Here is a 20270-nt window from a genome sequence, read left to right as displayed (position 1 = left end):
GTTCTCACTGTGGCCCGTTTTGCCTCGTTTTATGTCCCAGTTTAATCTCATTTACCTCAGAAGGACGTCTGAATCTATGAGTTCTATATAGAGTCCTGTAAATGGTCAAATGGTTCCTCAGATTAATGGAGTATTTGCTGAATATGGTTCTATATGCAGCACCTTTTTGAAATGGGTCCTTTGTAGCACCAAACTGGGTCGTTCTGTTGTAAGAAAAGAAGAACCTATTCAACACATTCTCCATCAGTCTGAAGAACCGTTTCGCCATAAAGATTCTATAAAGCACTCAGTTTTCATAGTAAATATAAATTGTTCTCATGCTGTATGTCAAATGAACTATGTAAAATAGTGTAAAATAATAGTGTATGTAAAATAATTTGTAACTGTTTCAGAAAAATGCATAAGCCATAATGAGATTGTGGTTTTAGGTTTAACACAGAATATGAAGCATGAAGTGATGTTTAAAGGAACACTAGGTAGTATTTTTACCTTAAAATTACAGTTTCAAAATCAATGTGATGCACCACTGGGCTGTAATAGGGAAAACAGAGCCTCTGTCATTGCTACTCCGGGCTCAGCACTGCAGAAACTGTGCTGTGTAACTTTCGGAAGAGGGTAGGAAAACACATCCTCCCTCCACTTGACAGTGCTGTAAAATGAATTAAACTCTGCATCTGTAGGGGAGCCCAGGAGCAAAAATACAAATTGTTACCTAATGTTGTTTCAAATTTTTATTTTTTAATCTGTAAAAACCTAAACTAATGATATCATAAAAAGCTATACTATAATCTAAGGCAATTTCATGTTAACGCATTACACTCTGCAAATGTAGGGGGAGCCCAGGAGCAAAAAAACAAAAAACAAATCTTACCTAGTGTTGTTATAAGTGAAGTTTTAAAACATTTAAAAAGTGAAATTTACAGTAGACAATAAATGTAATGTGTGGTAGTTTGGCTGTGGGTCTCATGCCCTCCTCATGCTTGTCCAGTGTGAGAAAATGTGTCCAGCAGAGATTCTCCTTAATCTCAGAATTAAAGCTCGGCGGTTAAAGCTGAAGCCTTAGATTCACTCCATTGACTCTCAGTGGACACTTGCACCCACTGCACACCAACTCAGCAGGGCTTTACATTTCTAATCTTCCCCTGCACTGACCCTGCAGTGTCCAGAACTCTTTACACGCCTAATATCACAACACAATAGAGGATTTCACACATAAACATTCTTAGAATAGTTTATACATATATGTAAATGGCCAACAGGGAGCGGAGATAATAACGCTTTATCTAGAAACAAATTAACGTTAAGCAATCGTAACCAAACGAAGAACGAGCACAGTACAATTAGACAGTCGTGAGTATATCTCCGTTTAGGGTATGTGTATTCCTTTAAATAGAGAGTAATATCTGTGTCAGTGTGTTTCTGTATGCTTATCTGTGGAAATGTGGAACACGCACACACACACACATACACACACATATATATACATATATATATATATATATATATATATATATATATATAAATACAAGTTTACTTTGTGACTCAATGGGGCCAGGTCCATGTGTGTGTGGGCCAGGTCCATACACCTGGTATCTGCACTCACTGTTCTTTCAGCTCTGCTGACCACATCGGCCAGTCTGTAGTCCATTTGTTGCACTGCATACTCTGTTAGCCCCCATTCCTCAACACTCAGGACCCCCACAGAGCAGGTGTGATTTGGTGGTGGATCATTCTCAGTGCTGCAGTGACACTGACGTGGTGGTGGTGTGTTAGTGTGTGTTGTGCTGGTGTGAGTGGATCAGACACAGCAGTGCTGCTGGAGTTTTTAAACCCTGTGTCCACTCACTGTCCACTCTGTGAGACACTCCACCCTCGTTGGTCCACCTTGTCGATGTAAAGTCAGAGACAGTAGCTCATCTGTCGCTGCACAGTGTGTGTCGGCTGTCCTCTACTCCTTCATCAGTGACACAGGACGCTGTCGGCTGGATGTTATTGGTCGGTGGACTGTTCTCAGTCCAGACTCTGAGGGGTTTAAAAACTCCAGCAGCACTGCTGTGCCTGATCCACTCACACCAGCACAACACACACTAACACACCAACACCACATCAGTGTCACTGCAGCACTGAGAATGATCCACCACCACATCACACCTGCTCTGTGGGGGTCCTGGGCGTTGGAGAACAGGGGGAAAGGAGTACAATGAGTGGTGGTAGTTTTAATGTTATGGCTGATCTATGTATACAACCCCCCCCCCATTCCCCCACCTCCTGCTCCTCCCAGAATGCACTGCACCGCGGCCTCTCTGTGCTGTGTTGTTGTTCAGCCTCGTTGCGCCGTCTTTAGATGAGACGGAGTTTCTGAATCCGGATTTTTCGGTTATTATTCTGCATTAATTGGGTTTTTAATATTCTGTGCGGTGTTTAAAAGCCCGGAGTCGGTTTCCAATGCGTTTAGAGACCGAACAGGGAGAATAAAACGGGACCGAACTGATGGCAGCCAGCGGCCCAGGTACAAACACAACATTTCCACAGATAAGCATACAGAAACACACTGACACAGATATTACTCTGTATTTAAAGGATTATACATACTGTAAACGGAGATATAATCACGACTCTCTAATTGTACTGTGGTCGTTCTTCGTCTGGTTACGATTGCTTAACGTTGATTTGTTTCTGGATAAAGCGTTATTATCTTCGCTCCGTGTTGGCCATTTACATTTTGTTTTCCTTCATTCCATTGAAATGGACACTTTTTTTGCATTTTCTAATTCCCTTTACCTGGGTTCAGGGTTGGTAAAATTACCATTACCACCTTAAATGGGCGAAGCGATGAAACTGGATTTAGTTAGCTTCCAATGTGTTGTCCATTCCACCTTAAATAGAGAGAGATTTCAACCTGAATGTGTTTTGTTATCTACGTTAATGGTGTTTTTTGTGCCACTTTATATTGGAGACCTGATAAAACTAGAGCTAGAGCGCCGTTTTTTCAGTTCCACATTAAATGGACTGGGCATGAATGTAGCTTCTTGATAATTTTCCGGTACTCCTTAAATGACCGGTTTAAGGGTATTTGGTTCTCAGAATTCTCAAATCCACCTTAAATAGCCCCCTTAATCTTTTAAAACAGCTTAGCTGTTGATTTTGCCGCATTCCACTTTAAATGGCACAGCAGTTACCTTATGCCGCCGAAACGTAACGTTGACTGCTGCAGCATTTAAGGTGGAATGGGGATCTAGAATATACGCTTTGCCTCTTCTATAGCGTGACATATATAGAATTTATTTTCAAAATAAAAGTCACTACTTTACACCTTAAGTACAAGCAGTTCTATGAATATGCAATTAGTTTTAGACACCGACTCACACATTGATATGATTGGTTTCTTATGGCTCTTTTCCACTACATGGAACCTACTCGGCTCGGCTCTTTTGTCTTTCCACTAGCCAAATCTGGTCCCTGATCACTGGAACTGGGTACTTTTTTAGTCCCTGCTTGGCCACCTGTCAATCAACACAAAATGCAGAGCTCCAGCACAAAATCACTGAAGTTACAGCAGCTTCACATTAGTTTTTATTGGACTCACAGCAGTAGCTTGTAACATTCCTCCGAGGGGTTTTTGAAGAGTTTCAGATGCTCCTTGGGTTGGTATCTGGTGAAAATCTCCAGCGAAAGGAAAACTGATCTGTGAGAACTGGAATGGGGCCGTGTTTAGTCCAAACAACAACAACAACACCTATACACACCACGTTATTGTGGCTATTAAAGCTTGCAGTTCCCGTTAGAGAAAGGGTTTTGTGATGTCACTGGCTCCATTTCACGGGGGAGCTGTGGGAGTGGAAAAAAACGACCAGCTAAAAGCGAGTCGAGGCCGATCTCAAGCAGTAGAAAAGCACCATTAGGTGTGTTAGGTCAGAATCCCTGTCAGTCTGAATCTGTCCGAGGCTGTTTGAAACACTGCAGTTCCAAAGCAGATGCACCTTCTGGCATAAACACCACTCGCACTTGTGTTCTGAAATCAAAGGGGAGGGAGTGGGGGTGGTTTTTCCTCCCCTCCTCTAGAAGTTACATAGTGCAGTTTCTGTAGTGCTGAGCCCAGAGTAGAAATGACAGAGGCTCTATTCTCTCTGTTACAGTTCGGTGGAGCATCGCAATAATTTTGAAGCTGTAATTGTAAGGTTTAAATAGGACCTAGTGTTATTTTATTGTCTTCAGCTTTGTTCAGCTACCCCTATGTGATTAACCCTCGCTCAGCTCACCCCCCAAGATACACATCGTAAATTGTTCTTAAGTAGTTTGAATGTTAAGTGTTTATCTGTTATCTCACTGTTGTCTCCCAGACGATGTTTTTGCGTATGATAAGCCAGGAGCCGAGAGATCAAGGAGACGACGAGGAGAAGACGATGATCTTGAGAGGTAAATCAGCTGTGTGTGTGCTTCTGAATAGACTATTTAGGTTTTGTAATGTCACATGTATTATCATAAACTTTAAATGCTAAAAATGTCATTGCTGTCAAAAGAAAACCCTGTATCTCCAAACTAGTTTAAAGTTTACAGGGAATGAAAAAAACTTCTTAACTCTCAGTGGAAGTCAATGTAAAAAGATTTTATTCAGAGTAATTATTTTGAAGTTTTGGAGTATTTCTATTGGACCGTTCATCATGAACCATACACATGGTGTGAAGGACAGCTGCTGTGTTCAAATGATGTAGTAAACTACACACCCACACACACGGAGATACAGGGTTTTCTTTGGACAGTGACGATATGTATTTAATGTAATCAAACGCCTGTAAATACCAAACACAGTGAGCTGTCACTTTTCCCTGGTGTAGTACCCTACAGTGAAGATTTTGATTGGCAATCCAGTTGACCCTCCTCCATCTTCATTAAACTGACTGTGGTCAGTCAGTCCTCCAGGTTGAAGACGACCGAGCTGTAATGGTGCTCACGTTGAGAACTTCAGCTGTGTTTCCTGATCAAGCACGATGAATGAGCGTGTAATGTCGGCCCATGTTTCCATGCTCCACACGACATCACAACATTTTCAGAATCACACTCCAGCCAGTTGTGCATCCAGTGAACGTGGAGCATGTCTGTGTTTTGTTTAGTTATTAATGCTGTATTTCTGCAAACGTGGGTAATTACGCAAATTGGAAGAACACAATTCTCCAAGACGAGGGCAGCACGGTCGAGCAGCAGGTTTTGAGTCAGGTTCTAGTCCCGCTCCGGGTGACTGTCTGTGAGGAGTGTGGTGTGTTCTCCCTGTGTCCGCGTGGGTTTTCTCCGGGTGACTGTCTGTGAGGAGTGTGGTGTGTTCTCCCTGTGTCCGCGTGGGTTTTCTCCGGGTGACTGTCTGTGAGGAGTGTGGTGTGTTCTCTCTGTGTCTGCGTGGGTTTCCTCCGGGTGACTGTCTGTGAGGAGTGTGGTGTGTTCTCCCTGTGTCTGCATGGGTTTCCTCCGGGAGACTGTCTGTGAGGAGTGTGGTGTGTTCTCCCTGTGTCTGCGTGGGTTTCCTCCGGGTGACTGTCTGTGAGGAGTGTGGTGTGTTCTCCCTGTGTCTGCATGGGTTTTCCCCGGGTGACTGTCTGTGAGGAGTGTGGTGTGTTCTCCCTGTGTCCGCGTGGGTTTTCTCCGGGTGACTGTCTGTGAGGAGTGTGGTGTGTTCTCCCTGTGTCTGCATGGGTTTCCTCCGGGAGACTGTCTGTGAGGAGTGTGGTGTGTTCTCCCTGTGTCTGCGTAGGTTTCCTCCGGGTGACTGTCTGTGAGGATTGTGGTGTGTTCTCCCTGTGTCTGCATGGGTTTCTTCCGGGTGACTGTCTGTGAGGAGTGTGGTGTGTTCTCCCTGTGTCCGCGGGTTTCTTCCGGGTGACTGTCTGTGAGGAGTGTGGTGTGTTCTCCCTGTGTCCGCGTGGGTTTCCTCCGGGTGACTGTCTGTGAGGAGTGTGGTGTGTTCTCCCTGTGTCTGCGTGGGTTTCCTCCGGGTGACTGTCTGAGAGGAGTGTGGTGTGTTCTCCCTGTGTCCGCGTGGGTTTCCTCCGGGTGACTGTCTGTGAGGAGTGTGGTGTGTTCTCCCTGTGTCCGCGTGGGTTTCCTCCGGGTGACTGTCTGTGAGGAGTGTGGTGTGTTCTCCCTGTGTCCGCGTGGGTTTCCTCCGGGTGACTGTCTGTGAGGAGTGTGGTGTGTTCTCCCTGTGTCCGCGTGGGTTTCCTCCGGATGACTGTCTGTGAGGAGTGTGGTGTGTTCTCCCTGTGTCCGCGTGGGTTTCCTCCGGTTGCTCCGGTTTCCTCGGTTTCCTCCCACAGTCCAAAACACATGTTGGTAGTTGGATTGGAGACTCAAAAGTGTCCGTAGGTGTGAGTGAATGTGTGAGTGTGTGTCGCCCTGTGAAGGACTGGCACCCCCTTCAGGGTGTGTTCCCACCTTTTGCCCAGTGATTCTGGGTAGGCTCCGGAACCGCTGGGCCCCTGAACTTGATAAGGGTTGAAGAAAATGAATGAATGAGTTAATATTGTTCTGAAACATCACAATTTTCCCTGAATTATTATTCAGCCATACCCAGCATTGAAAATGACCATTCCTACACCTCTGACACTTGTTGCGTCACTAAAAAGTGGCGGAGTGTGTTGTCAGAATGTTTTAAACCACAATTTGTCATGTCTCCTGCTGGTTTTTCTCTTTGAAGTGTCTTTGAAGACATGTGCGTGTGTGTGGCTGAAAGAGTGTCCTAAACCTCATTTTCAATTTCTCACCTCACAGTGATTTGGAAGGCGACCTGCTCGACGATGACTGGCTTTCATCTAAAAAGGTATTGCATCCTTCTTACCTGCATATGATTTCACTGTGAGACACAACAGCAGTTGCGGAAAGATGCTTTAAGGTGGCGCCGTCATCAGACAGGAATTCAGTGCGACTTACAATTTAATCACAGCCTGTGTGAAAGATATTACTCGTGTTGTCAGTGCGGATTTGGCACAGTTTGGTCAGTAGTGCGTGGGCTGTTTCAGCCTCGTCCACTGCCAAATGTGTAATATCAAGTATAAAGTCATGTCTTCATTAACAAACACTCACATATGGATGAGATGGTTTGGAACGTTAAAGAGAACAAATCCCCCCTCATCTCATCATCAGTTTTTAATCAAAACTCCACGAGCCCCAAAGCAGCGTTCTCCCCCTGTGTAAACAGCCCTGTTTAGAACGCTGCTTTCAGCGCCTGTTCCTTTAAATGGTAATGAGCCGCTCGCTGTTCACCCCGACCCTGAGCGCACAGCAGCGAGGAGTGAGAAGGCTCTGTTTTTTAGCCGTTTTTGCTCGGCTCTCTTTCTTCTCTGTTTTTACCCAGTGCTGTTATATCTCCACACTCGTTGTCTGCTTTACTGTGTGTAACCTTATCTTTGCGCTCTCAAACCCGAGGTTTTATTTCAGTGTGTGGATTGATGGGATCCCGATTTCCCATCACAAAATGATTTATTTAATATGTTCTCTTTAAAACAGGTCAGAAGTCAAAGTATGGCCTTTGTGTATAATGTTAACTGTTATAACAATTCTGAGGCTCACCCCCACCTTCTCTCTTTGTCACTCTCTGTCTCAGAATCCCTCAGAACTGTCGGATGAAGAGCTCAATGATGACTTGCTGCAAAGTGATGAGGAAGATCAGAACACGAGGTAACGTTCACTCTGTTATTTACTGAGATCTATTTCACACCATAGTAGTTCAGTGAAGGTTGGCAGGATTTGGCAGCCAAGCTCCATAGCAGAAAGTCTGTCTACTCTGTTAGGCCATGTCTGCTCACGCGAGATCAGGCTCCTATCTCTTTGTATGAGTAGGGACAAGCTCTATTCATTCAGTGCTTTGTCTCCTCTTCCTTTTTTAAAGTTTTATCACTATCTTTGTCCACTATCTCCAAAGCAGTGCACTTTATTAAATGTACAAGCAAAACTAGAGCATCTTTTCTGAACAAAGATAATACAAAGGGTATTAGGGCACAAGAAAGGTGCTTTTACATACGGAAACATAGAACCCAAAATTCAAAGGTTGTAGACCTTTGTGAGTACAATGTGTATGTGTGTTTGTTGCAGTGCACAGGGCGAAGCACTGAGTCTGAACGCAACTCTGGGCCTCAGTGCCTCTTACGACCTGCAAGAAGGAGAAGAGGAGTTTGGAGGAGAATATGCAGGGGAGGGATACGAGGCGGCGGAGGGAGAGTTCCCTCAGGAGGAAGAGTACAGGGCGGATGAATACGGAGACGGAGGAGAAATGGAGTACAGCACAGAGAACAACCAAGTGTACGAAGACGAAGTGCTGGACCTTCAGATTGATGAGCCTCTAGACGATGAATTTCAAGTGAGTGTTGTGCTCTCGGTTTCTCTCTGTCTTGGTCTCTCTCGCTGTCTTTTTTTTTTCCTCCTGGCTCTGTCTCTCCGTTTGTCTTGGTTTCTCTCTCTGTCTCAGTTTCTCTCTTGGTTTGTCTCTCAGTTACTCTTGCTGTCTTTTGGTTTTTCTCTCTCTGTCTCTTGGTTTCTCACTGTCTCTCAGTTTCTCTTGCTGTCTCAGTGAGAAGTGGTGCTTTGTCGTAATTATACAAGAGTACAACAAAATCTGACCTCTGCCTTCAACCTATCAGTGCCATTAGGGCTGGACAATAATCCAATATCAGCACATAACGTGATAGAAAATGTGTGTCAGTGATCTGATTTTAAACACATTTCCAATATTTTGATTATTTACAGCATCTGTCACTGACGCCCAGTACAGGGCACAGCCATTGGTTCAGTGTTTCTTCTCTGATGTTTTTCAGCAGCGGTGGCAGGCTCACACACTCACTCTTATATACATAAGTACAAAACCATACTGAACATATACAAATGAGAACTATATATTTATTTCTTTTTCTATCTACAGAGAAAGTTATATGACGAGTGCGTCATATCGATATTGGCCTTATATCATATTAGTCGAAGTTAAGAAATATATTGTGATATAAATTTTGGCCGCATCGTCCACTCCTAACGGGGAGGTGCTGAGGTTTTAAAGGTGAAGCTGTTAAAGGCGTAGGTTTGCGTCCCCCTCCCCTGCTGGGGTTTGAGCCGTAGGATGCTAAATGAGCATTATCTCCAGATCTCCGGCAGGGATCGAGTGTCTGAGCTCAGGCTCTAGTCGTCTGCTCCCAACCTGACTGTTTTTGTTGGAGGCGGAGGGGCGGTGAGCCGCTTTGTGCGCTGAGGATGCGCTGCCAATCCACACAGTTCAGCGGGACAAGACCCTCAGACTCCATCTGATAAGAGTGGGAAAGGTGAAAGGATTATTGACCTCCTTTTAAGGGCGGCCTTTTGCAGTCAGACATGGATCAGTGATTGATGAGGTTGTTTCTTTCTCTACGGGTTTATTTAGTGCTGAGGGATGTGTCTGTACAGACAGAGGTGAATGACGGAGCTGTTCTCTGTGTGATGTGCTGGTTTAATTGAACCCCCAAGCTACTGGACAATCTGTAAAACAAATACAATCATCACAATTGTTATCATCATCTGAACACAGCAGCTGTCCTTCACACTGTGTGTAAACTTCATTATGAACGGACCAATAGAAACGCTCCAAAAGTGACTCTGAATAAAATGACTTCCATTGAAAGTTAAGAAGGTATTTTTTTCTTCTCTTTCTCTCTCTCTCTCTCTCTCTGTCTTTCTCTCTGTCTCTGTCTGTGTCTGTCTGTCTCTCTCTCTCTCTCTCTCTCTCTCTCTCTCTCTCTCTCTCTCGTGCTCTCTGTATGTGTACATATATATTTGGGTGTGTATTGTAAATGAGGACTGCATAATAATGATATTAGCATGGCAGTTTTTGTCAGTGAGATGTGTGTGTGTGTGTGCTGCATGTCTTTATCTGCTGTTTTCTGTGTATCAGGTCAAACATTTACATCTCATTGAATTTCAGATGGCCACAGGAACAGTGATGGAGCATAGTCACGTGACCAGGACCCCACTGTTACAATAATTTAACATTCTCTCTCTCTCTGTCTCTCTCTCAGGAAGAACAAATAGATCAACAGGAAGTGCCTGAGGCAGAAGAGCAGGAGCCAGAGGAAGTGGAGGATCAGGAAGGTTCTCAGGTCACAGAGTCAGAGGAGGTGAGGGAGGACTTCACTAAACGGAGCACATCTGGGGTTTCAGATTAATTTAGGACCCCAGGGAAAGGCGTAGAGAGTGGTTCAGATTCTGGGGTTTGCTTGAGTGGATAGAGTGCGTAAAATCCCAAATTAACCCACTGAAAACACCCCGCAAGGTCAGATTGTGTTTGGAATGAAATTAGAGATGCAAATTGATGTTTAACGTTGTCTACTCCTGCCCCTCAGCTGGAGCCTGAACCAGAGCAGGAGACTGACACGAAAGAGGAGTCAGACGAAGACGAAGATGAGGAAGAGTCTGGTCGGCTGCGCTTTAAAACGGAGCGCAAAGACGTCACTGTGATCCGACTCTCCGAAGCTGCCAGCAAACGGAGAAACATTCCAGAAACTTTAGGTTCGTCTAGCACTCACCATTTCCATTTAGTTCAGAGCATCTTCACCTTAATGTGTCAATCTAAAGCCCACCAACCCACACACTGTGAAACAAACCCCCCAGTCAGTTTCCTGTGTGCTCCAAGCCAGAAAGCACGGGATAACACGAGTAGTTTTGATTCTGCTCCACTTCTGACGTCAGAGTGCAGAGACTTTAGAATGGCCCCACCCACTTGCCTGAGTCTGCTCAATACAGCACAGGACCTGAGTTTATGAGAGCACCGCAAAGACGAGTTTAAACATAGCAAAACAGTAAGAGAAATAAGAGCACTAAGTTAAAACGGAGAAGAGAGAGAGCTGAGCGAAAACGGCCAAAAACCTGAACTTGAGCTTCTGGTCCTCGCTCCTCAATGCTGTGCGCTCAGGGTCAGGGTGAACTGCGAGCGGCTCATTATCATTTAAAGGAACAGGCGCTGAAAGCGGGGCGTTCTGAACAGGGCTGTTTAGACAGGGGGGAGAATGCTGGTGTGGGGTTTGTGGGGTTTTGAATAAGAACCAGAGCATAATCTTAGTTAATGTAAGGCATAGCTCGGCTAGAATATAGGAGATTACCATCAGCTGCAGCTCCTAATAAAGATCTCTGAATGTCTACAGAATGTTCAAGCCCTGAATCCCCTTTCTGTCGTGTCTCTGCAGAACTCACGGAGGAGGCCAAAGCAGACCTGCTGGAGTTTGAAGAGAGGGAGCGTCTGAGGAAGCAGGGCCGCTTCCGAGGGCGAGGGAGAGGGGGAGGAAGAGGAGGGCTGGTGGGAGACAGAGGCAGAGGAGGCAGAGGAAATCTTCCCTTGTTTGGGATGAGCGACTTCCGAGGAAACGGCGGGCCTGGACGAGGGAGAATGCACGAACAGATGCCTCCGCTGATGCAGATGAATCTAGGAATGCAGGTAGAGAGCCAATTAAAAGCACAGGGACTTTTATTTTGTAGAGAAATGCTTCGGAATGAAAAAGTGTGTTAACCTAATATCAGTATGGTTTTAATTTTAGACGAGAAACCACTTATAAAATGTGTTCAAAGTGTTGCCCATTGTGTTGGATTGTCAATGCAACCCTCTTCTCCCACTCTTCCCACACTGATAGCAACACCGCAGGAGAAATGCTAGCATAGGCTTCCAGTATCTGTAGTTTCAGGTGCTGCACATCCTGTATCTTTACAACATAGACAGTTGTCTTCACATGACCCCAAAGATAAAAGTCTAAGGGGTAAGATCAGGAGACCTTGGGGCCTTTCAACTGGCCCACCACGACCAATCCACTTTCCAGGAAACTGTTCATCTAGGAATGCTCGGACCTGACATCCATAATGTGGTGGTGCACCATCTTGCTGGAAAAACTCAGGGAACGTGCCAGCTTCAGTGCATAAAATGGGAAACACATCATCATGTAGCAATTTTGCATATCCAGTGGCCTTGAGGTTTCCATTAATGAAGAATGGCCCCACTATCTTTGTACCCCATATACCACACCATACCATCAAGATGTGCAATACCTGAAACTACGGATACTAGCATTTCTCCTGTGGTGTTGCTATCAGTGTGTGAAGAGTGGGAGAAGAGTTTTGCATTGACAATGGGCAGCACTTTGAACACATTTTATAAGTGGTCAGAAACTTGTAAATAACTCATGAAAGAATAAAGTTACGTTAAAACTGAGCATACCATTGTTTTTCTTGTGTAATTCCCAATACGTTTGATGTGTCACATGACCCTCTTCCCATTGAAAAAACAGCTTCAAATGGCTGCCATGGTCACCACTCATCTAAAAGTTTCCCCCCTCCCATATACTAATGTGCCACAAACAGGAAGTTAATATCACCAAACATTCTCATTTTATTAAGGTGTATCCATATAAATGGCCCACCCTGTACTTTATACAGTGGTGTAGTAGAATTGCTTTTATCAATCTGTAAAGTGTACTATGTAGGGTGTAGGGCTCTGTTTGTGAGACAGCAGAGTTTACATGAGGTGCCAGGAAAGAAACAAATACGAAGTGTGGTCCCATTTCTCGACAAGTAATCGTCTTCTTCGAAGTTCACTTTTGGTCAGTAGTCAGACGGACGTTTTTTATGTTGAACCAATCAGTCTGCATCTACACCATGCGGAGTTACGTTTCGGGAGAGGTGTGCGTTAGGCCGCGGCGAAGTATGACTTGGGTTTAATGAAGTGTGTGGATCTGAGGAGGGGTAGCAGCTCTGGGTTCTTGATGATCAGCTCCTGTGGTTTTTGTCACAGTGTCCTCGAGGAGCAGGGCCTGTCTGTTTTGGAGGAAGTCGATGGCTCTGGCTCTGATCCACATTGATAGGTGGCTTACGCTGGATGACTTAGCGGCAGTCCTTTGAGGAAGCATTACGCCAATTTAAATCTTTTATAAGGATTTACTTATTTCACAATTAAATATCTGCACAAAGTGTAATCCTCTCTTTTGTGTGTGTGTGTGTGTGTGAGTGAGAGAGTGTACACCTGTCTGTCACTTGTTTGTATCGTCACCTTAATTGTATGAGAGAAAGAGCCCCACTCTAATCTTTTGATTTTCTCTCTCTCTCTCTCTCTCTCTCTCTCTCTCTCTCTCTTTTTCAGTCCAGAATGGTTCCTCCTCAGTCTCATCTTCATCCATCTCGGACCCCAGGGCAACGCGGAGGTCCAGGCCTTTTCCCGAACCCAATGAGCCCACTTACCCAACAGCCCCTGCAGCTGCTGCTGCCCCACCGCTCACCTGGACCCCCAAACCGCCCTCAACTGGACCTCCACCGACCACCGACACACACACACTCTCAAACACACTCCAACCAGCAGCAGCAGCAACAGCAGCCCAAAAACATCCACATAAACCCACACTTCCGAGGACCTTCCTCCTCACCAGGTACTGACTGAACCGCTCACTCTGTAGCTCTGCATGCTTAGTCTTAGGACCCCCACTGAGCAGATGTGATGTGGTGGTGGATCATTCTCAGCGCTGCAGTGTGTGTTGTGCTGGTGTAGAGTGGATCAGACACAGCAGTGCTGCTGGAGGTTTTAAACCCTGTGTCCACTCACTGTCCACTCTGTGAGACACTTCTCCCTCGTTGGTCCACCTTGTAGATGTAAATTCAGTGACAGTAGCTCATCTGTCGCTGCACAGTGTGTGTCGGTCGTCCTCTGGTCCTTCATCAGTGACACAGGACGCTGTCGGCTGGATGTTTTTGGTGGGTGGACTATTCTCCGTCCAGACTCTGAGGGGTTTAAAAACTCCAGCAGCACTGCTGTGTCTGATCCACTCACACCAGCACAACACACACTAACACACCACCACCACATCAGTGTCACTGCAGCGCTGAGAATGATCCACCACCACATCACACCTGCTCTGTTTGGGTCCTGAGTGCTGAAGAACAGGGGGAGAGGGGGGGTAACAAGTATGCAGAGCAACAAATGAACCACCCTTTAGAGACATGTCTGGGCCAGATTTCTCTCTGTCTCACACACCTTCATCTTCACCTCCCTCCTCTCTTCTGTCCTCTCTCTCTCTCTCTCTCTCTCTCAGTTCCGTTAGTGTCTCCTGCTCAGAACCAGCCCAGGCCCAACCTCAGCCCTCAGAGATTTCCGGTGAGTAAATACACTTCCAAAGACGACTACACACTACTCCCACTGATCCACAGACAAATTCTGGCAGCTATACCCCTCTAGCCCACAATTGGCACTGGGTAAGGGGACAACGGACTCATGTGCAGCTGCTACAGAAGAGTCAGTCTCATTTTGTGTGTGTGTGTGTGTGTGTGTGTGTGTGTGTGTGTGTGTGTGTGTGTGTGTGTGTGTGTGTGTGTGTGTGTGTGTGTGTGTGTGTGTGTGTGTGTGTGTGTGTGTGTGTGTGTGTGTGTGTGTGTGTGTGTGTGTGTGGTAAAGCCCACTGTCAGCTCGTCTGGAGTCAGTCTCAGGAAATAAACATAATGGGCTGTTCTCCTAAAACCTGGGGCTTTGAGGATGGAATTAATACAGTCCGTCACCGGCGGCCCCTGAGGGCCAAGAGGTCCAAACGGCTGTGTGTGTGGGGAGGGGGAAGGGGGGGTTCAGTGCTTCAGCCCCTGGACCACTCAGTTAGGAGCTGAAATTCAAATAGGAATGAGGGAAATGGAAAACGGATGTAAATGGCCATTTTAGCGCTCGGAAAGTAAAGAATGTAGGCGGAGACGCAGCTGCAATTACTCTGATTTATTCCGCACAACACGGACAAACACACACTCTCTCTCCCTCTCTCTCTCTCTCTCTCTCACCCTCCTATATCCCCTCCTCTATATCCCTTAGCCTAATGCTAAAGGGATGCCATCAGCTCCTCACAGCAGTGTTCGGGTGGTCAGAGCTTTAACAGTGGTCCTCCAGAGGCAGTCGCTGTCAGTGCTCTGTGGGCTGCTGAGGCTCTTTCTCTCACACACACTCCACCCCCCATCCACCCCCCACTCGCTGTCGCTCTCCTGTTCCCAGTGAAACACAACCAGACGTCATTTAAAATGCCAATGACTAGACAGCCAGCGACTCCTATTAGCCCTCTGGGTGCCTCATTAGCATACATTATCATACAGGGACATCTAACCTTTCTCTCCCTCTCTCTCTCGTGTTTCTGAATGCTAATCATTGCCATGTATTTGACTGATGCCGTGTTGTTTCTGACTTGAGCTGGAAACCAGCAGATTGTGCAACCGCCCTGTTTTTTTGTGAACGGCTAACGAAGCCTGCTCCAGGATGCCGTCACTCTGTGGGTATTTTAAGAATTTGTTGTGGTCCTGAGCAGCGCCATGCAATCAGGGGGGGAGGTGTTGCTCTCCCCAGACCAAACCAATCCAAACAAATCAGTGGCTGAACCCTGGGTCTGAGTTCCACGCTCGTGATCTCGTTAGCGTGGAGTGGATGTGGAGAAGCGCAGGTGGACGTCAGTATCCATCGGGGCATGTGTGAATATGGAGGGAGAAACACCCACCAGCCTTTCTGCAGATCCTTCAATTTGTTTATCTACAAACCCACGAGAGCCTGTGGTGACACAAACCCTTCCTGATGTTCGGAAAGTTCTCTACACAGCTTTACCCTTCACTTTAAAGCATGACATCCCTGAGTGACGTTTAGTGAATGTCCAGGATGTATTCATTTTTATCTGTTCAAACGCTTAGTTCACTTGTCCTGTGTTACATACGGCACATTCTGAAACACACACGCCTGCCGTGTCCGACATGGCTATTCCCGAGCAGTATAAAGCGTTGACTCTTGAAAGAGACCCACGCATCGGGGAGAGACCTGGAGAGTGTCTGGGGAGTGCGCTCGTCCTGTAGTGATTTAAACACAGGAGGTTAGTCAATGAGCAGAAGTGCTTCATTACAAACGCCCCTCTGAATGGCACCCAGTGACCCAGCATTCCCTGAACATTCACACACCCAGGTCTTGTGGAGAAGCTCAGGAAATTAGCTTTGTGTCTCACACACTTCTGTAGCTGTGATTTATTTAAGTAATGTATTTATTTTATGATCCATTTCATATCTGAGTTATTGCAGTTTATATTGCTCTTTCACTGAGCTTCTGCTCTTACCTGGCAGCTCCCTGCTTTTGGCACACCTCTCTCTCTCTCTCTCTCTCTCTCTCTCTCTCTCTCTCCTATATATATATATATATATATATATATCTTGTAACCGGTTACATATTGACCACAGGATTAGCTTCTTCACTAAAGGACACACCTTTATTTATCGAGCCGACACAAGCCCGCGGAGGTATTGTGCACGTCCTTAAGCTCCTATTGTGCCAAGGCGAGCCGACCTTTCGGAATGGCGTTCTTCCCCTCGGATGCTTAGCTAATCCAGCTGATTGACTTTCCACTAAGAAACTTGGTGGCCGCTTGCTGCCTCACCTTGCCTCCGCCTGAAAACATGGATTAAAAAGCTTGATCTTGTCTTAAGTCAGGGCTAATGAGCGCAGGGGAGGTGAGGGGGGACTCTGCGGCCCGCTCGGAATGAAGGTTAATTTCTTAAGAGCGGCCGGGCGTCGGTTTAGAAGAATAAAGGAGGGGATCGGTATTCAGCGGCAGGATTAGGGGATCGTTATCTGGATTCTCCTCAGGAAGGTGGAGGATGGATCCTGGAGTTTAAGCAGCTGCGGGTCGACATGATAAACCCCTCCTTCATTGTCCACTATCACAGCTATTGTTCACCTCTCTTCCCTTTCTTAAAAAAGGTATAAATCTGTATAGGACGAAGGGCTGGACGATATGGCCAGAATTTTATATCGCAATTTACTTGTTAATTTATAATTTCAATGTCACTAGAGGGTTTTCTATTCAAACCTGAATAAAGGCCCACATTTTCACAACTAAATCCAGAGCGATTCAGCTGGTTCAGACCTACTGCACACAGCGCAGCGCCCCCCACAGGCTTTTAACAGACTCCCCCAGTTCCTCACCTCTCTTCTCCACGCTTTAGGACCCCTCTGTTCTTAGACCAGCGCCCCCTGGGGGTCTGATATTAGAGTGTGTGTAGATTACTGTACACACACAGCCCTGAGCAAAAGCCAGAGATCGCATAGTGTTTATTTACTGTCCTCTAAAGACTTTCAGAACACACTCCACAAGCAGAAACCATGCAGACATGTTTTGGCTTCAGTAAAGATGACACCAAACATAGAAGTCAAATGTAAACACTGAAAACAAAAACAGTTGCAGACCAAAGTGAATCCCCCAGTCTGTTTCACACTGAACACAATCACACACCGAATATAAACAGAGCACAGCTCAGACACAGAGACGGAGCTCCCAGCCACATCAGAAACACCCCCCACCGTTTAATACTGGAGTGTGTTTACAGCACAAGCCTCGTCAGAGAACTATGAGACAACAAACAACTACTAAATAATCGTAATCAAGGTAAAAAGTTAATCGTGATATTGATTTGGGCTTGTATCGCCCAGCACTAGTCTGTGTACACATTTTCTCCACTCTACAGTAACCACCTCTTTATTTTCTCTCTAAAATTGTGCTCAGTGTTTTCCTTTGCTCATCCCACCTCTCTCTCTCCAGGGTCCTGTTGATTTCCAGCCACATCTCCAAGGAAACTTTGTTCAGCCCCAGAGACCACCCCCTCCTCAGGACCAGTGGCGAGGACCACCACCCTCCCACCAGGAGAGAGAGCCCTTTTTCAACAACGGTGAGGCCAGCCTTCAGGGAACACCTTGCTTTTCAGCTGCTGAGAATAAATGTCAGCCAGGAGAGAAAGAGAGAGAGAGAGAGAGATCTGGTTCAGCTTGAATTACTGTTTCAAACATTTAAATGACAAATGCCGCCACAAATCAGACTTTCACAGATCAGCTGAGATACGTCTCCTGTCTGATGTTTGTTCCTTTGAAAGGCAACGTATTCTCCCACTTTTCTAAAAGCGAATGCAATTCTGAGGTCTTAACGACCCTGATCTATGTGTGACTCTGCAGCCCACCAACCCACACACTGTGAAACAAGACCCCGTGTCAGTTTTCTGTGTGCTGCCTAAGTCTGATAACATGGGATAAAACGAGCCATTCTGATTCTGCTCTGATTCTGGCATCAAGTGTAGAGACTTTAGCATGGCCTCGCCCCCTCGTCTGAGTCTGTCCAATCACAGCACTGGACCCGCATTTATGTGAGAGCGCAAAGACGAGGTTAAACGCAGCAGAACAGATACAATGAGAAATAACAGCACTAGCTAAAAACGGAATAAAATGAGAACCAAGCAAAAACGGCTAAAAACCCTCGCTCCTCACTGCTGTGCACTTGGGGTCGGGGTGAACAGCGAGCGGCTCATTATCATTTAAAGGAACAGGCGCTGAAAGCGGGCGTTCTGAACAGGGCTGTTTACACAGGGGGACAACACTGCTGGGGCTCATGGGGTTTGGAACAAAGCTGGACACATACATAAAACACACAGTAAACATCACCAATATAGTTTTTCATCATTTTCATCCCTGTTTTCTTTCTGTTCCTCTCTTTCAGAGCCACGTTTCCCAGGCCAGCACCTTTTTGATCTTCCAGGCCCCGCCCCCCTCATGAATAACAATGTGCTTCCTCTGGCCTTCCCGCAGCCTGGAGGTCCGGGGGGACCTGTCGGCCCTGGGTTCGGGCCCCTGGGCATGGGGCAGGGCCAGGGTCCCCCGGGTCCTGCAGGTCTGTTCCAGAGAGAGCCACTACGCCCCAACCCGCAGCAGAGCGGCCCCTCAGGGCCCCCTGGGCCCCGCGGATTCATCGGCCACAGACAGCCCTTCTCTCATCAGCAGGGTCCACCTTTTAACCCCCAGCACATGGCCTTTGGGATCCAGGTATGAACCGGAACAGCTTGTATGTTTTTCTTTTTACATCGTGTGCAGCTCACACGACATGAACCAGTTTATGTTCCACAGAGTGGGTCCCCTACATGAAGGCTGTGTTTTAAAGAGGGTTTGCTGGGTTTGAGTGTTGCCTCGAGTCACTGTCTGTGTGGTGGTGTTTTCCCTGCATTTGCTGGGGTCACGTTTGTGGGCTCAAACCCGGAGGTAGGAGAATTGCGTCAGGATGAGCATGTGGCGTTAAACCTGTGTCTGTGCAGGTTGCAGGGAGTGTAGTAGGTATGTCGACCCCTTGTGGCCGAACATGAAACAACAACAACGGTATCTGATGCATCTAGGACACTAGGGGTCAGCGTTGTAGTTGGCTTATGTTTTAGTGCTGACCTTTATCATTCTGAACTTTATCATTTCGGACTCATTATATAATAATGAGGTTCAATAATGTGGTTCATTATTGTGACCTAGTTTAGCCCTGTGGCTGCAAACTGGCCTTCAGAGGGAAACTGTTGCTACACTCCGTATGTTCACTTCACATCTGTGGCCCCTGTCGTCCCCATGTAGCAGCTGCGGGAGATTTGATGGGACTGGTTCAGCACAGACCTTCACTAAAGACCTTCATGATCTACACAGACTCCACCATTGCTTCGCCCGCCTTTTTTAAATGAAAACTCTGTTGTTTATAATGCGTTTGACCAGAGGAGTATGTCCCCCTTAATTCTCGGTTCCTGTGAAGATCCTTTGTGACTTCAGGTTGTAAATAGCCCTGTAGAAATAAATTTCTCATTGATAATTAGCTGGTGTAGGCTTAGGGAAGGATGTGTGGGGCCGTGTTTTCATGAGCGTCTCGTATAAAATGTGTGCTGTAGCAGCTGTGGTCCCAAGGTTTCTCCTCCACCACCAGCTCCTCTTATCAAACACAAACCTCGGCCAATACCGCCCTCCAGTGTTCACCTTGTTTTTTTTTTTTTTGTTTTTTTTTTTTATTTATTTATTTATTTTTTTTTCAGATTTGAGGTCACTGGAGTAGGGCACAGACTTGCAGCCCGATTCCACCAACATGGAATGGTTTCTGTTCCGGTGTGGACACTAAAGTTTGAAATGCATTTCCAGCAACATACTTTCCAGAACCAGAAATCATCATTCCTAGCTAGAACCAAAGAACATTAGGCCCTAAAACCCCTGTGTGCATGTGGATAAAGCCTATAGTTTAAGCTGTTTGATTTTTAAGTGGTGTATATATTATGAAAATCTCTCTTGTTCAGTGGATGTGCTCATTAACTCAATAATCTGGAGTTCACCAACCCACACACTGTGAAATAAGACCCCCCTAGTCACCCCCCCTCTAAGTCAAAAAACGCAGGATAGAAAAGAGTCGTTCTGATTCTGCTCGGCTTCTGACATCAAGTGCAGAAACTTTAGAATG

The 20270-nt window shown here is 46.2% G+C and overlaps 1 protein-coding gene across 1 annotated transcript in view; it reads left to right on the top strand.

Annotated features, from left to right (window-relative positions):
• Positions 1 to 2301: 2301 nt before the first annotated feature.
• Positions 2302 to 20270, top strand: part of rbm33a (RNA binding motif protein 33a) — a 28569-nt gene continuing 10600 nt past the window's right edge. Inside the window, exons 1-12 of the mRNA XM_066681912.1 lie at positions 2302 to 2509; positions 4341 to 4416; positions 6760 to 6808; positions 7592 to 7665; positions 8080 to 8344; positions 10023 to 10121; positions 10347 to 10512; positions 11187 to 11434; positions 13124 to 13406; positions 14067 to 14128; positions 17574 to 17700; positions 18519 to 18841. Of these exons, the coding sequence (XP_066538009.1) occupies positions 2491 to 2509; positions 4341 to 4416; positions 6760 to 6808; positions 7592 to 7665; positions 8080 to 8344; positions 10023 to 10121; positions 10347 to 10512; positions 11187 to 11434; positions 13124 to 13406; positions 14067 to 14128; positions 17574 to 17700; positions 18519 to 18841 (1791 nt within the window). The 5' untranslated portion in view covers positions 2302 to 2490. The remainder of the gene's footprint in view (positions 2510 to 4340; positions 4417 to 6759; positions 6809 to 7591; positions 7666 to 8079; positions 8345 to 10022; positions 10122 to 10346; positions 10513 to 11186; positions 11435 to 13123; positions 13407 to 14066; positions 14129 to 17573; positions 17701 to 18518; positions 18842 to 20270) is intronic.

This window comes from Hoplias malabaricus, chromosome 9, assembly GCF_029633855.1.
Source record: "Hoplias malabaricus isolate fHopMal1 chromosome 9, fHopMal1.hap1, whole genome shotgun sequence".
In the NCBI taxonomy this organism is placed as follows: Eukaryota; Metazoa; Chordata; class Actinopteri; order Characiformes; family Erythrinidae; genus Hoplias; species Hoplias malabaricus.
Note: the sequence above shows the minus strand (reverse complement) of the source record. Positions and strands in the feature narration are given on the sequence as shown.